We start from the raw sequence: 13,177 nt of genomic DNA on the forward strand, positions 1-13,177 counted from the left end.
TGAGCAGATGATTCACTGAAACAGTTCTTATCCGGTCTTCTGTTGTGTGTGGTTGTGTGGCCCTGTGAGGGTCTACTAACCTGTCCAGGGGGAACGCCTCCTTCACTCAACAGTAGGTGTGATAGGCTCCAGCAACCCTGTGACCCTGAAAGGCTCGGAGCGGTTTTGACGATGGATGGATGATAGTCTTCTGCCCATAAACATTTAAATTATGAAATTATATTTTTCTAGTTCTGAAAGTGTTTTTCACGGACATTGAGTCACATGTGATAAGGACAAAAATATTTCTAAAACTACCAAACAGAAAATAAAGTACATGTTCTCACAAAAATACAAATAAAAAGTTGCTGTCATTGCTGTAAAGTGTTACAATCCGGAACGAGAAAACAACATTTGTTTATATTCGAACTGAGCACGCGCCTTTATGGACAAACACGTGGCGGACTTTTACTTTGGTGACTCCACATCAGAAAATAAAGCCCGCACTTTTATTCTGAAAGGGTGGCGAGACAGTCGCGCGCTTCCTGTATGCTGGGTGCGATTTCCGGTGTGGCCGCAGCAGCATCAAGATGACCAAGCTGCAGCTGCTGAACGCCTACCTGACGGAGCGGCTGGCGGCGCTGGTGAAGGAGGTGCTGGACGTGGTGGAGGACACGGTGGCGGAGTACCGCGAGGAGACGGCGCGCACGCGGCGCGAGAACGAGAGTCTGCGGCGGCAGCTGCGGGACATCCTGCTGCTGGAGGCCGAGACCGAGTGGCTGAGTAAGAGCGCCGCGAGGCGGGAGGCGCGAGCCGGACGCGCCGCGCGCCGCTTAGACAGCAGCGACAGACGCGCGCGCGCTTCCCATCGTCCGCACCGGATAGCGGCTTTAAAGCGCTTCCCGGGCGCCCCGAATCCGGTTCCGTTCGCTTTGTTGTTTCTGCTGAAAGTCTAGTTTGTATTGTTGGCCGTTTCCGTTTTTCCCGTCAAGTTCTCTCCGGTTTTACCGCGTATTTGTGAGAATGAACCGAGGTTTGGGCGGGTTGTTGCTGAACGATGCAGCACAAAATCGTTTCTCTGATGTTTCAGTCATTAATGAACTTTAATGTTAATGAAGCGTTTATTGTTTACAAGTAATCAGCAGGTTACTGATGCGTTCAGGGACGCTGCGGCTTCAACAGAGGGATTGTGGGTAAATGTTCTCCGTCATGCAGATGATCCGTTTCTGACGGCGTTACGGGTCGTCCAGACCCACAGGCACACATGTTGATGTTTCATTGTCCATCATTTATTTTGATCTCATGACCATTGACTGTATACAGAGAGCTGGACCGAGTGACTCCTCCCCTTGGTGTTCCAAACAGGAAGCCCCAAAATCCAATAGAATGTGATGTAGAAAATAAACAGCTGTTGTTAATCATCCTATTGGTTTAGAATAATCATCCTGGATCTGATACTTTTTGAAACATTTTCTTGATAATTCTCTTTTTAAAGATAATTTAAGTTTTACAAGATATAAACGGACCAATCAGAGGCCTCCATAAAGCATGTGATGCCCGTTGGTCCCACCTGAAACGCTTGATTGACAGATTCTCCCAAGCCACTTTCAGAAGGGGTGTGGCCTTCCAACAAGCTCCCTCCTGATTGGTGACAGTGGTTGCCATAGAAACGTGACTCAGACCGACTGGCTCCAACATGGCGGCGTCTGTATCGTGAGTAACTTCATTTGTCTGGAGACAGCCTTTTTACAGCCGCTCTGTCCAGTCCTCTATATACAGTCATGACCCTCCGCCCCGGTCAGTCGAGGTTCTGCTCTGAGTTTGTTCGTGTTTCTGTTGCGGTTGGCGTCAGCGCTCTTTGCTGTTTTTCAGGATCCACCAGGTCCAGTTTGGGTTTTGCGTCTCCTGAGCAGCCCGGTGAGCCGGACCACAGGCCCCGCCCAGAAGAGCCTGACTCCACCCTCCACCAGCCCCGACCGCCCCCCGCCGACAAAGCTGCGCAGGAGCAGCAGCTGCAGAGGGAGGTGGCGCCGGCCGCTCCCCCCGCGGAGCAGGAGGTGCTGGACAGGACCTCACCTGTGCCCCCCCACCCCTCCCTATGTCCTCCCCCCGCCTGTGACGCTGCGGCGCTGAGGGAGGAGCCGCGGGGAGCGCCGCCGGCTCGAGTGAAAACAGAACCTCACGAGGAGAACGTTCTCTCAGAGGAGGGGGATCCGCCGGCGGAGGAGGAGCCCGGCTTCAGCGGGGCGGAGCCAGCCCGGCCGCCGCCCCTCGACGTGGGGTTCATCCCCGAGCTGGTGCACCGCTGCCCCCGCTGCGGCGACGCCTTCGCGCAGGCGGCCGGCCTGCGGCTCCACCTGGAGCAGAAGAGGAAGTCCTACGCCTGCGACTGGTGCTGCAAGTCGTTCGCGCAGTCGGCCGATCTGCGGCGCCACCTGCGCACGCACACGGGCGAGCGGCCGCACCGCTGCACCTTCTGCTCCAAGAGCTTCAGCCAGAGGGGGAACCTGCGGCGCCACCTGCGCATCCACACCGGCGAGCGGCCGTACAGCTGCCCGTTCTGCTGCCGCACCTTCAGCGACGGCGACACCATGAAGAAGCACAAGCGCACGCACGCGGGGGAGCGCACGCACCGCTGCGCACAGTGCGCACGCACCTTCGCCAGTGCCGGCGGCCTGCAGCTGCACTTCAAGAAGGACTCCTGCTTCGTGGCCAACGCCTGACCCGGGGGTCCGGTTCTGGTCCGGTTCCCTCAAACCCGACAGTCTGAGCCGACAGCTCGCCGTGACCCCCACGTCAGGATCAGGAGCTTGATCAACCGATCGGCGTTCTGATCCGAGTCCACAGACTGGAGGAAGCGCTTACGGTCCAGAACCGTCTCCATGGCGCCCCTGCTGGAGGTCAGCCCAACTGCAGCCCAACTCTGAGGCGGTCCGCTCCAGCAGAACCGCCTGAACAGAACTGTTCTGCAGAGGAGAACCCAAAGCTGAACAATTTCAGAGGGAGATTCGCGGAGGTTCTGGTTCTGAAGAAAGTTAGAAACTTTGATCTCGGTGTTTGGTTCCTTCAGAGTTCTGCTGGTTCTGATCAGATCCTCTGCATTAAACTGAAACATGACTCAGGTTTACGGTCCAGATTGTTTTTGTTTTATGCAAAAGCCTCAAGGTTCTGGTCGCTCTGCCGGAGGTTTTTGGTGGACAAAACCAAACCTGTCTGGTGTTCTGGAGGATCCTGATTGGCTGCTGTGGTCATGTGACGCGTTCTCAGACGGTTCCTGCTTCAAACGACCTGCAGATGAAGACAGAGAACACCTGATCTCCAGGTGCTCCTTGTTCTCCTGCTGAGTGTTCAGGTCGACCTTCACGCTGCTGAAGATCCGAGCAGCTTCTGTTCTGTGTCTGATTTGTCCTAAACATCATCAGAACCATCAGTCTGGGCTCTTCTGGATCGGGTTCTGGTGAATCTGTTTCTGTTTTGTTTCTCTGAAACAGAACTTTGACCGGGAGAATAAAATCATTTCTAAACTAAAACCACAAGAATTCAGAACCTCGGCGCGTCACAGGCTGAAGTTCTGTAAAGGGTCCAGCAGGGGTCCGCTCCGGTTCCTCTGCAGAACCTCTCAGGCTCCAGTAGGGGGCGCCGTGAACACACCTCCAGATCTGTTGATTGGGCTTCAGCCCTGGTTCTGGTCGCTCGGCTGGAGGTTCTTCTGCGGTGGGTAGAGATGCAGGTCCAAAGGAACCAGAGAGTCTGAAAGTCCAAATGTGGTCTGTGAAGCAGTACCAGCTGGAGCTGAAGATCTGCAGAGAGTTGGGTCCAGAACCAGCAGATCCACATTCATGTCCAGAGAGAGGATCCTCTGATGACGGTTTCTTCAAGACTCCAGTTCTCTTCAGGTTCTGTAGTCGCTGGTCTACAGACGACCACAGAACCTCCAGAGGAACCACCCACCCGCAGATCTGTGGATCAGGTCTGTGATTCAGATCCGATCCACAGATCGGAATCTTCTGATGTTCTGCATCTTCAATAAAGGAAAACCAGCATCATGTCACGTTTCAGATCCACATTTCTCTGGTGGGGGTCTCTGTGGGTCTCTGCAGGTCTCTGCAGGTCTCTGTTAGTCTCTGCGGGTCTCTGTGGGTCTCTGCAGGTCTCTGCGGGTCTCTGCAGGTCTCTGTTAGTCTCTGCAGGTCTCTGTGGGTCTCTGCAGGTCTCTGCGGGTCTCTGCAGGTCTCTGCGGGTCTCTGTGGGTCTGCGGGTCTCTGCAGGTCTCTGTGGGTCTCTGCGGGTCTCTGTGGGTCTCTGCAGGTCTCTGCGGGTCTCTGTGGGTCTCTGCAGGTCCATTTGGGTCTCTGCAGGTCTCTGTGGGTCTCTGCAGGTCTCTGCAGGTCTTCATGTCGTCCCGTTCTCTGCTGAAGTCACTAGGCCCGCGTGAACATCAGTGCTGGCCTGCAGAAACCTGCAGCCGTCTCCTCCCACGTTGTCGTGGCGACGGCTCCAGGCACTTTCTGCAGCTGCAGATCAAAGGTCCAGAGCAGCTTTCATTCCAGTCCAGGTTTCCTCTGCAGCTGCTCAGGTGAGCGGCGGGCCTCGAGTCACGCCGACCTGCAGAAACATCTGGAGGTTCTGACCCGCAGAAGCCGCTCTGCAGAGCAGCTCCATCCAGAACCTTCTGAGGAGGAAGGAAGACGTTCTGACAAACTAAACCTGTAAAGTTTCACAGCAACAAGTCTTCATGCAGTCATTTCTCTGGATTCTGGTTCTGACCCACTTCATGTGGAGAACTTCCTGTTCTTCAGAGAAAGCAGCAGTCTGGACCGGAGACCTTCTCTTTGGTTCTGAAGAGATGGATGTTTTTAAGAAGAAACTTAAACGGAGGAATTTGATGAAATTCCGAATGTTTATCGTCTCCGATCGGAGATGAAAATCCTCCTGAGATCTTTGCTTCCCTAAACGGATCAGGATTGTTTCCTTCAATGACGAGGCGCTTCTGTTTGGAATGTTTTGATGACAAACGGTTCTGTTAACAGTCAAACGGGTCGTCTCCGTTCTGGAAAGGACATTGTTCTGCTGGTTCTGAGGATGCACTTCTGCGCTCTGCCTGCAGGGGGCAGCACAGCACCAGCCTTTCACACTGTAATCAAGCTGCTCAGACCAGTTTGCATTCCAAATTTATTGTTGCATGAAAACACCTGATAGAAACGGCTGCGCAGCACGAGATCGTAAACAACGAGACGTTCGTACATTCGTCGTGCATCAGAGGAACACTGTAAACAGAAGAACCTGAACGCTGCCGTCCACACTCCAATAGGAAACAGGCAGAAGATAGAGAAGAGTAACATGCTGCATCATGCAACCACGAGGAAGATCCACTGGGATGGAGCGGTGAGGATGAGATTAGGATCAGAGAATCCAAAGATCCCTGGAGATCAGAGAGTCTGCAGGCTCCAGATCCTCAGGAAAGGTTCAGTTCCTGGAAGTGATGAGGAGCAGCTGAGGATGGAGACGCTGGAATGTTCTGATGGTCATACATGGCGGTCGGCTGAATGTCCTGCAGTAAAAACTGTTCTTACTCCAAATTTAAGGCCAGAAAACAAAACAGTGTCTGAGCAGACCCCGCCCCCTCATCCTCTCATCATGGGGCGGGTTAGGGTGGGGGGGGTCCCTCTATCTAGTACCAGCTCGGTCATCAGGGTCTCTTAGATGGACAAAGTCCTCGGCTACAGGACATTTGTAACAAAAAGACCCGTCTCTGAGGGACCAGAACCTTCATGCTGCGTTCACGCCGGACGCCATTCGCGCTTCACGTTCGCGTCTGCCGCGTCTCTTTTGACGCCCCCCCGCTGCGGAGCAACCGGCAACGTTTTTCTGGAGTTCGATCGTGGCCGCATCATGAAACGTGGACGATGTTGAGTGAGTATCTCGGGTTTCTATTGACTCGTTTTTTCACTGAGCGGTTCAGTCCGGTGTTCTAAGTCTTTCCATTGGTAAATGGACCCACTGGATTCACTGGATCACCTGCTGATTGGCAGAAAGTGATGTTGACATTAGAAGGCACCAGTACAGCGCTAAGCTAACGATTCTGATTTCCTCTTTACAAGGGGATTCTTCTTGGACCACAATCTTCTTACAAACATTAACTTCCTGTTCCACTCGATGAACCAAAAGTAAAGACAGAAAAAAACGAGCTGCTGATGACCTCCATTGTTGTTTCTTTGCTAGTCGTACTACAACGACACGCTAGCGGTCTACACCACGCTAGTGGTCTACACCACGCATGGACCGTGAAAACAAACCGCTCAGTGGACGCGAGGCTGAACTGAGTGGAAACGCTCACCAGAATTAACCGGACCGTACTGCTCCTTAGTGGACCGGGCTGCTCCGTGGAAACGAGGATTAGGATTTGAAGAGCTCTACAGAGACGTCACCGAGCAGATTGCCGTGTCTGGGTTCACCAGATCATTCCGTTGATCCCGGTGCGGTGTCCTTCACACCTAAACGTCACCTCTTTCTGTCTGTGGTCCAGTTTGAGCTTTAACCCGAGAGAAGAATATAAAAATAAAACTGGAGGATCTTTTAATCATTGTCTTGAACTGGTGCGATCGTGCCCGCTAAGCTAGCCAACTGCCTGCAGGCTAGCATAGCGAGCTCCACTGCCCAGGGAGCGGCAGCCCGGGCAGCAACCCGCTAGCTCTACCAGACCCTGGGTGGCGGAGCTCGCTACGTTGACTACCAGGCAGGTGGCTAGCTTAGCGGTTGATCGAGCTCATTGAGGGCAATCCGTCTGTTCCCGCCTTCACCCAACCGTAACCAAGACCGTCTCTGGCAACTCTGCTGCCCCAGAAAATGGTTTTAAGTTCAGGACGAAAATCCTTGGATCGAGCGGCCATATTGGATTAATTTTCTATCCTTTGATCAAGTTGCAGATAATGGCAGGCGCCCTAAGCCGAGTACCTGGTTGTGGGTCAACCTTGTTGTCGCCTGATGCTGAAATCTTGCTGCTGAACCGCAGATCTCATCTGGACATTGACTCAATATTGAATTTTGACGCCCTGAAACGATGTCTGGTGTGAACGCAGCATCAAAGGAGCTGGAGGGGGCGGTGTTAGCATCGTCTCTTCTGTCCCTCTTGGGGGTGTTTGGGACAGTGGGGGGTTGTAGTGGGCCTGGAGGAGGGATCAAAGATGGCCGAATGTTAGAATCTTTGGTTCCTGAAGTTGGATTTTTGGAGGTGGATCTCCTCCTTTCTCGTAGAGAAGGAGCCTGAGTTCAGAGGGTTGAGAGATGCTGTCCATACGGGCCATATGGCCCACTTAGACTCACCATGTGGGTTCTGGTACCAGTCTGCGGTTCTGTAAGTGTCGGTTCTACTCTAGATTCTGAGAAACTATTGTTCAGAAAACAGGTCATTCCCCTCATGTGTGACAGACAGACCGGTCAGTCGGTTGGTCAAGGGTTTGAATCCCAACCTAAACGGAGAGAGGGTCCTCGAGCTGGAAGTTATCTTTAATTCATTTGAAATGAACATAAGTGTAAAGGATTTGGAACCAAACGTGTTCTGTCATTTCCTGTCTGCAGCACAGACCCAAACATGGAGATGCTGACCTTCTCCATCGAGTTTATGAAAATATTTGTAAGTCAGAGCAGCTCAGACACGTCCACTTTGAGAAGTGGTGGTCAGAGAGACGACCTGAACAAATAACTCCATGTAGATGGAGAACAGATCCTAGTCCTGCCGCCGTGGAGCATGAGGCTTAGAGAACCTCACAGTCTGACATTTGTGAAGGAGTGGACTCAGCATTGGTGTCAATGGTTCAATGGTCCTGACGATGGTCATATCGATGGAGAACTTTTGGTTATAGAGGAAACACAAACGAGGTAAGAGCAAAAACCAAAACATGCAAGGCAAGCACCGTCAACACCCCAGACGCTGCAGAAGTTCAGGACGCCGTCAGCTGGTCAGCAGAGCCATTCACTCCGGTACTTTTGTGGGTGTTGATGGTCAGATCATCTCAGCTTTATCAGCTCAGACTGCACTGGACGGTTTCATTTGTCTGAGACACTCCTGGAACTAAACTTACATCCCAAAAGGTCTGAGGAACGTTGTGGGAGTGAGAGAAATATCAACTACACACTGTGAGTTTGTGTGATTGTAGGTCAGTCGCACAACCTGTCCAACAGCTGAGAGTGAGAACAAACGGATGTCAAGATTCACCGTTTTCATAGAAAGTTTTGATCTCTTTTTAATAAAAGCCCGATCACTGTGTGGCTCGTGCTTGTTAACCCTTTAACACCAGTGTTGACGTTCGTTAAATCACCGTAACTCTTCAACCATTTACATCATTAACGTCATTCCAGCGGATTCTGAAGCAGAAAAGCAGCTTCGTGCAGAAACAACTCATGGAAGAGGATAAATCTGATGTTTTGGTGAGGAGAAACGTGGCTTTGGGCTTTACTAACAAAGTGTTGCAGGTCGACACAAAGATGCTTTTCTCCAGTTGGGAATGAGTTAATTATGGAATTGCTCCAATAGTTGCAGTAATTCAAAGAGCTTGTCTCTGCTGTTTGCAGTCACATCTCCAGCATCAAAGGGTTAAAGAACTACATTTGGAAAGGAATGTAGCTAAAGGCTAACACTGACGAGTTAGCTCTAATTAGCTTAGCTAAAATGTCTTTAGCTATCGCATTTTTACTGAGTCTCAACATTACAGAAAGTGGTTGTTTTAACAAATCTGAATTCTTTTGATGAACCAAAATATCAAAACCTCAAAATGACAGAAAAACAAAAAGTAAATCTAAGAATGTGTTTTTCTGTCCTGACCAAATGGTTTACTCTGAAAATTGAGAAATCTATTTGCTCATTTTGAAGAGAACCTCAGAATTCTTTTCAAAGTAACGATCAGAATAGAAATCTCGACGTTCTCTGGTGGATCTGGGAGTATTGCTCTGATCCAGAGATCCTCAGCTCTGGTACTGGAGATCTGCCAGCCTAGCGGTCTGTATCAGTCAGAGTGGTGGTTCTTGGTTCTGGTGGTGAGTGGCGTGCAGGGTGGGGACAGCTGGGAAACCGACTGGTTGATCTCAGGAACCGGCTTCCTCAAACCTGTTAACATAAAGGGTCTGGTTCTGGTGTGAGGCTGACCTGTTGATGCATCATCAACCTTTGTCCAGCAGATGAGTGATAATGAAGGCACGCCGTCCACCGTGCTGCTCCGGCTTCACCGTCGGCCTGTAAACATCCACACTTGTGTTCTGAAGTTGGTAGAATTTGTCCAGTAAAGACGTCAGGGATCTGCAGGAACCGTGACGTCCCAGTCCAGAACGTTCTGCATGCATGAAGTGGGCGGGGCGTTAGTCGTGGCTGAAGCTCCGTGGCAGCTCATTGGTCAGGATGTGCCATCGCTCCACCCTACAGCCTTTGTTCTTCAGACAGTCCATCCAGTGACGGAGGGCGTCTCCCTTTGAGCGGCAGCTGAGACAGACTCCGCCTACATGGACAGGAGGACATGCAGTCACCTGGATTATCCACAGGAACAGATCCTTAGTTTGTCTGTAGATCATTACTGTGTCAGAGCGGAACGCTCAGAGTGAACTTTGAGAAGTCTCTTCTGTAAGAGTCTTCATGGGACAGGAATATCTTTTGGAAAGCCCCATCGCGGTCTCTGATCCTGGTCCAGGAGTGAAGGTGAACATTTGATAGTCCCAATCCCAGACTAACCTCGGATTATTGGGATATCTGTAGGACGTCCCCACAAACTACTCTGAATGCCTCATTTCTAACAGTCGGGCTGTATCACATGAACAGGATCAAGAGGATCCTTGTTCATTCTGGGGGGTTTGAATCAATGTCACATCTGCACGACACACCTGTGTCTCACCAACTTCCTCTCACGTGTTGTACAGGTGTTCACTATGACCTGATCCCTGCAGCACGCCCATAGAAAAATGTTCCCTCTACGGTTCACTGAGCGTCTATGACCTTATTTCCTGCAGGTCACCTGTGTGTCCCGTTCAGGTTTGACCATTTCTCACCTGCAGACGCCCGTACCCCCCTTGTTCTATCCTGGGCGTGTTTCCTTTTTGCTGCTATAATGAGAAGTTAATTGGTTTATTATTAATCAGGAAATCAGGATTGGTCCATTATGGTGTATTTTTACGTGTTGCTAATAAAGATTTTGTTCTTTTATTGACTCTCCACCAGGAGGTCAGAGTTGATGCAATTGTGACATTTTTGTGTAGATTTAGTTTTGTTAGATTTCCAGATAAGAAAGGGAGATCTGCTATAGCTATACTTCCAACTGGCTCCAGGAGCTGTTGTGTGATTCCTTTCGTAGCCATTTCACTAAATATTGTATCTGATTTACTAAGTCGTAGCATTCAAAGTCTGGAGCTTGTAGACCTCCTTGGGATTTTTTTACTTGTAGAGTTGTTAGGGTTATTCTTGGTCTTTTGTTTCTCCAGTAGAAATTACTGGTGACTCTGTCCAGTGATTTAAACCCGTGCTTTGTTGGGGCTACTGGGATGATTGAAGATAAATAGTAAACTTGAGGTATTATTTCCATTTTGACTGTGACTTTACGTCCCATCAGTGGAAGTGGGAAACTAGTCCATCGCTTTAAATCTTGTTCTAATTATTTTAGTAGTGGGTTATAGTTTAAGATATTAAATTCTGATAATCTGGAGGAGAAATTTATACAAAAGTATTTTATTTTGACAACAGTTTGTAAAATTAAGAAAAGTTGAGCAGCGGGATCCCAGTCATCAGATATTGGTAGATTTATAACACTGTTAGTGTTAAATGTTTCCTGTAGTGATGCAGGTCCCGTACAAATACGAGAAGGTCATCAGCATAAAGGTGCATTTTGAGTTCCATTCCTTTATCTTGACATCCTGTTTACATTCAGAGTGGGGTCATCTGGATCCCACAAGCATACTGTACTTTTTTTCAAGGATTTTTTCTCTTCTCTGGTGTCTGTGGCAGACATGAAATCCTGTCCATCTTTGTCATTGGAGGGATTACACATCAATGTAAGGGGGGGTCATCTGGACCCTATAAGAGAGCACGAGGGACAGCTGGGACTGAGACTACAGCGACATCTTACATCCAAAAAGCAACTATACTGACAGCCACGCTCAGACTTAAAGCCCCGCCCCCTGAGTTCAGGTCACAGGTGTCGCATGAACTCATGAAGAATGTTCATCAGACTTTACCGTCTGATCTGCAGCTCGACTGAACCTCCAACAGGCTTCAAAGGTCCTGTTCCTCATTGTCAATAAAGGTCAATCAAATTAGCAGCTGGGGTAACAGTCTACCCTCACCCGCCGCCTCCACGGCGCCCCCTAGTGTGTTGTTTCCTGTATCTCCTTTGATTTAACTAATTAACTCCATGAGTCTCTACATCTACCACACATGAAAACTTGATTCACTCGTCTGATTGTGAGGAAGAATCAAAGCTACAAACGAGATTTGATTCAGATGCAGCAGTCTCAGTCTGCGTCTCCACAGCGGATCCAGCACTAACATCCCTGCAGCGTCTCAGAACCGGGTGGGGGGCAGTCTTCTCCTCAGACTGATCAGGCGTGACGCAGACAGCTGGTTTCTGTGTTCCTGACCTCCCGGTTGGTCTTACCGATGAAGTCGTTGGAGCGTCCCAGGTCGTAGTCCCAGACCGTCACCTCCAGGCTCTTCTTAGCCAGCTCCGTCAGAGAGATCTCATAGAAGAACTCCTGCAGGGAACACAAGCAGCTCAGCTAGTTTGAGGTTCATTCGACAGGTTCTGGTGTTTGTTTTCTTTGCAGTGACAAGTCAGTCAGGGGGTCAAATGAGACCAGAACCACAGAAGCAGAACCGGGCTCATTAGCGTCGTCCGTCTGTGTGAGCGTCTGAATCCCAGCAGAGAGATGGAGGGTCTTACCTCGTTATATTCAGGGTTCAGCGTCTTCTTCATCACCGCTGTTTTGTGCTTGGATTTCTTCTTTATGTCGGGCTTCAGGTATCTGAAGGAGAGAGAACGTTAGTCGACACAGACGTTGTTATGACGAACTGAGGAACCAAAATCCATCAACTGTGAAAACAAGGAACCGACTGGTTTAGTACGCCCATGAATCTCGGCCGCATGTCTGGAGCCGGGTCGCAGGAGCAGCAGTCTAAGAACTGACACCTCCAGCTCCACAAAAACTGCCCCGGGTTCTGCTTTGGAGCCTCCAGGCGCTCCTGGACCAGTAGAGAAAGTCTTTCCAGGTCGTCCCAAGCCTCCTCCCACTCGAAGGTTTCCAGAAACAGATAACCGAACCAGCTTAATGTCTCCTCTGGGTTTGGAGCATCTCTCAGATAACTGAACCCCTCAAACCATCTCTAAGGGACGTCCACCACCCTGTGGAGGAGACTCATTCCAGTATCTGTGATCTTACCCCTTCAGTCGAGATCCAGACGTGATCATACATAGACCAGTAGATGTTGCCTTTTGGTTCAGCTCCGTCTTTGCAAGAAAAGACCAGAACAACAGCTGCATCTATCCTTCTGTCAGTCTCATCCTCCAGCCTAAACCCTCTGAGGAGAAAAGCTACAAGATAACTGGATATAAAGCTTCCCCTGTGATAATGCTCGTGTGAATGCTGTAAGCTGAATGTAGCTGCTCAAGAGCTGAGCTGATGTCTAAACTGTAAAAAAAAAGTCCAAATTAGCCAAGACAGCTAGCATAATGCTGAGATATTAGCCAAACGCCAAACGACCCTCAAAAATCCAGTCGTGGCTGAACACTTTGAGCCGTGTCTCATTTGAAAGTCTGCAGAAGTTCAAAAGTTTTCCAAGGATTTGAGACATTCCTCATTCATTTCCTGGAGGGAACATTTTTCCTCAGCATTTCAAAAACCATAAAGTTCATGAAAACTAACAATACCAGCAGTAATGTCCTGAACCAGATGAACGTTTTGAATGTTGAAACCACTGAAAGTGAGATTGAGTTTTCAGGTGTGAGCTCGCAGCTCTGCTTCGTGGCTTTAGGACAGACAGAATATATTTCTGCTGCCCCCTATAGGTGGGAGTCTGTATTACTGCAGTATTTAATGAAGAGAACTCTCAGTTAAATAAATGTAATGACCGTCATGGATGCAGTTTATTAATTATTCATAGATTCAGTCACAATGAGAGGTTTCATCCATTAGCTTTTGCAGGTGGTTTTGTCTGGGGGGGGTCAGT

General features: G+C 49.8%; 2 protein-coding genes across 2 annotated transcripts in view; one reads left to right on the forward strand and one right to left on the reverse strand.

Moving 5' to 3' along the window:
- Positions 1-500: 500 nt before the first annotated feature.
- On the forward strand, positions 501-4,025 carry LOC112139433 (zinc finger protein 628). Its single transcript, XM_024262237.2, has 2 exons — positions 501-762; positions 1,852-4,025. The coding sequence occupies exons 1-2, from the start codon at positions 570-572 to the stop codon at positions 2,700-2,702; spliced, it is 1,044 nt and encodes a 347-aa protein (XP_024118005.1). The 5' UTR covers positions 501-569; the 3' UTR covers positions 2,703-4,025.
- A 1,108-nt stretch (positions 4,026-5,133) lies between these two features.
- The window catches only part of LOC112139444 (double C2-like domain-containing protein alpha), a gene marked incomplete at its 5' end in the record, with an annotated part of 23,099 nt that continues 15,055 nt past the window's right edge, over positions 5,134-13,177 (reverse strand). Inside the window, 3 exon segments of the mRNA XM_024262252.2 lie at positions 5,134-9,467; positions 11,610-11,706; positions 11,895-11,976. Of these exon segments, the coding sequence (XP_024118020.2) occupies positions 9,331-9,467; positions 11,610-11,706; positions 11,895-11,976 (316 nt within the window).

This window comes from Oryzias melastigma, linkage group LG17 (genome assembly GCF_002922805.2).
Source record: "Oryzias melastigma strain HK-1 linkage group LG17, ASM292280v2, whole genome shotgun sequence".
Taxonomy (NCBI): Eukaryota; Metazoa; Chordata; class Actinopteri; order Beloniformes; family Adrianichthyidae; genus Oryzias; species Oryzias melastigma.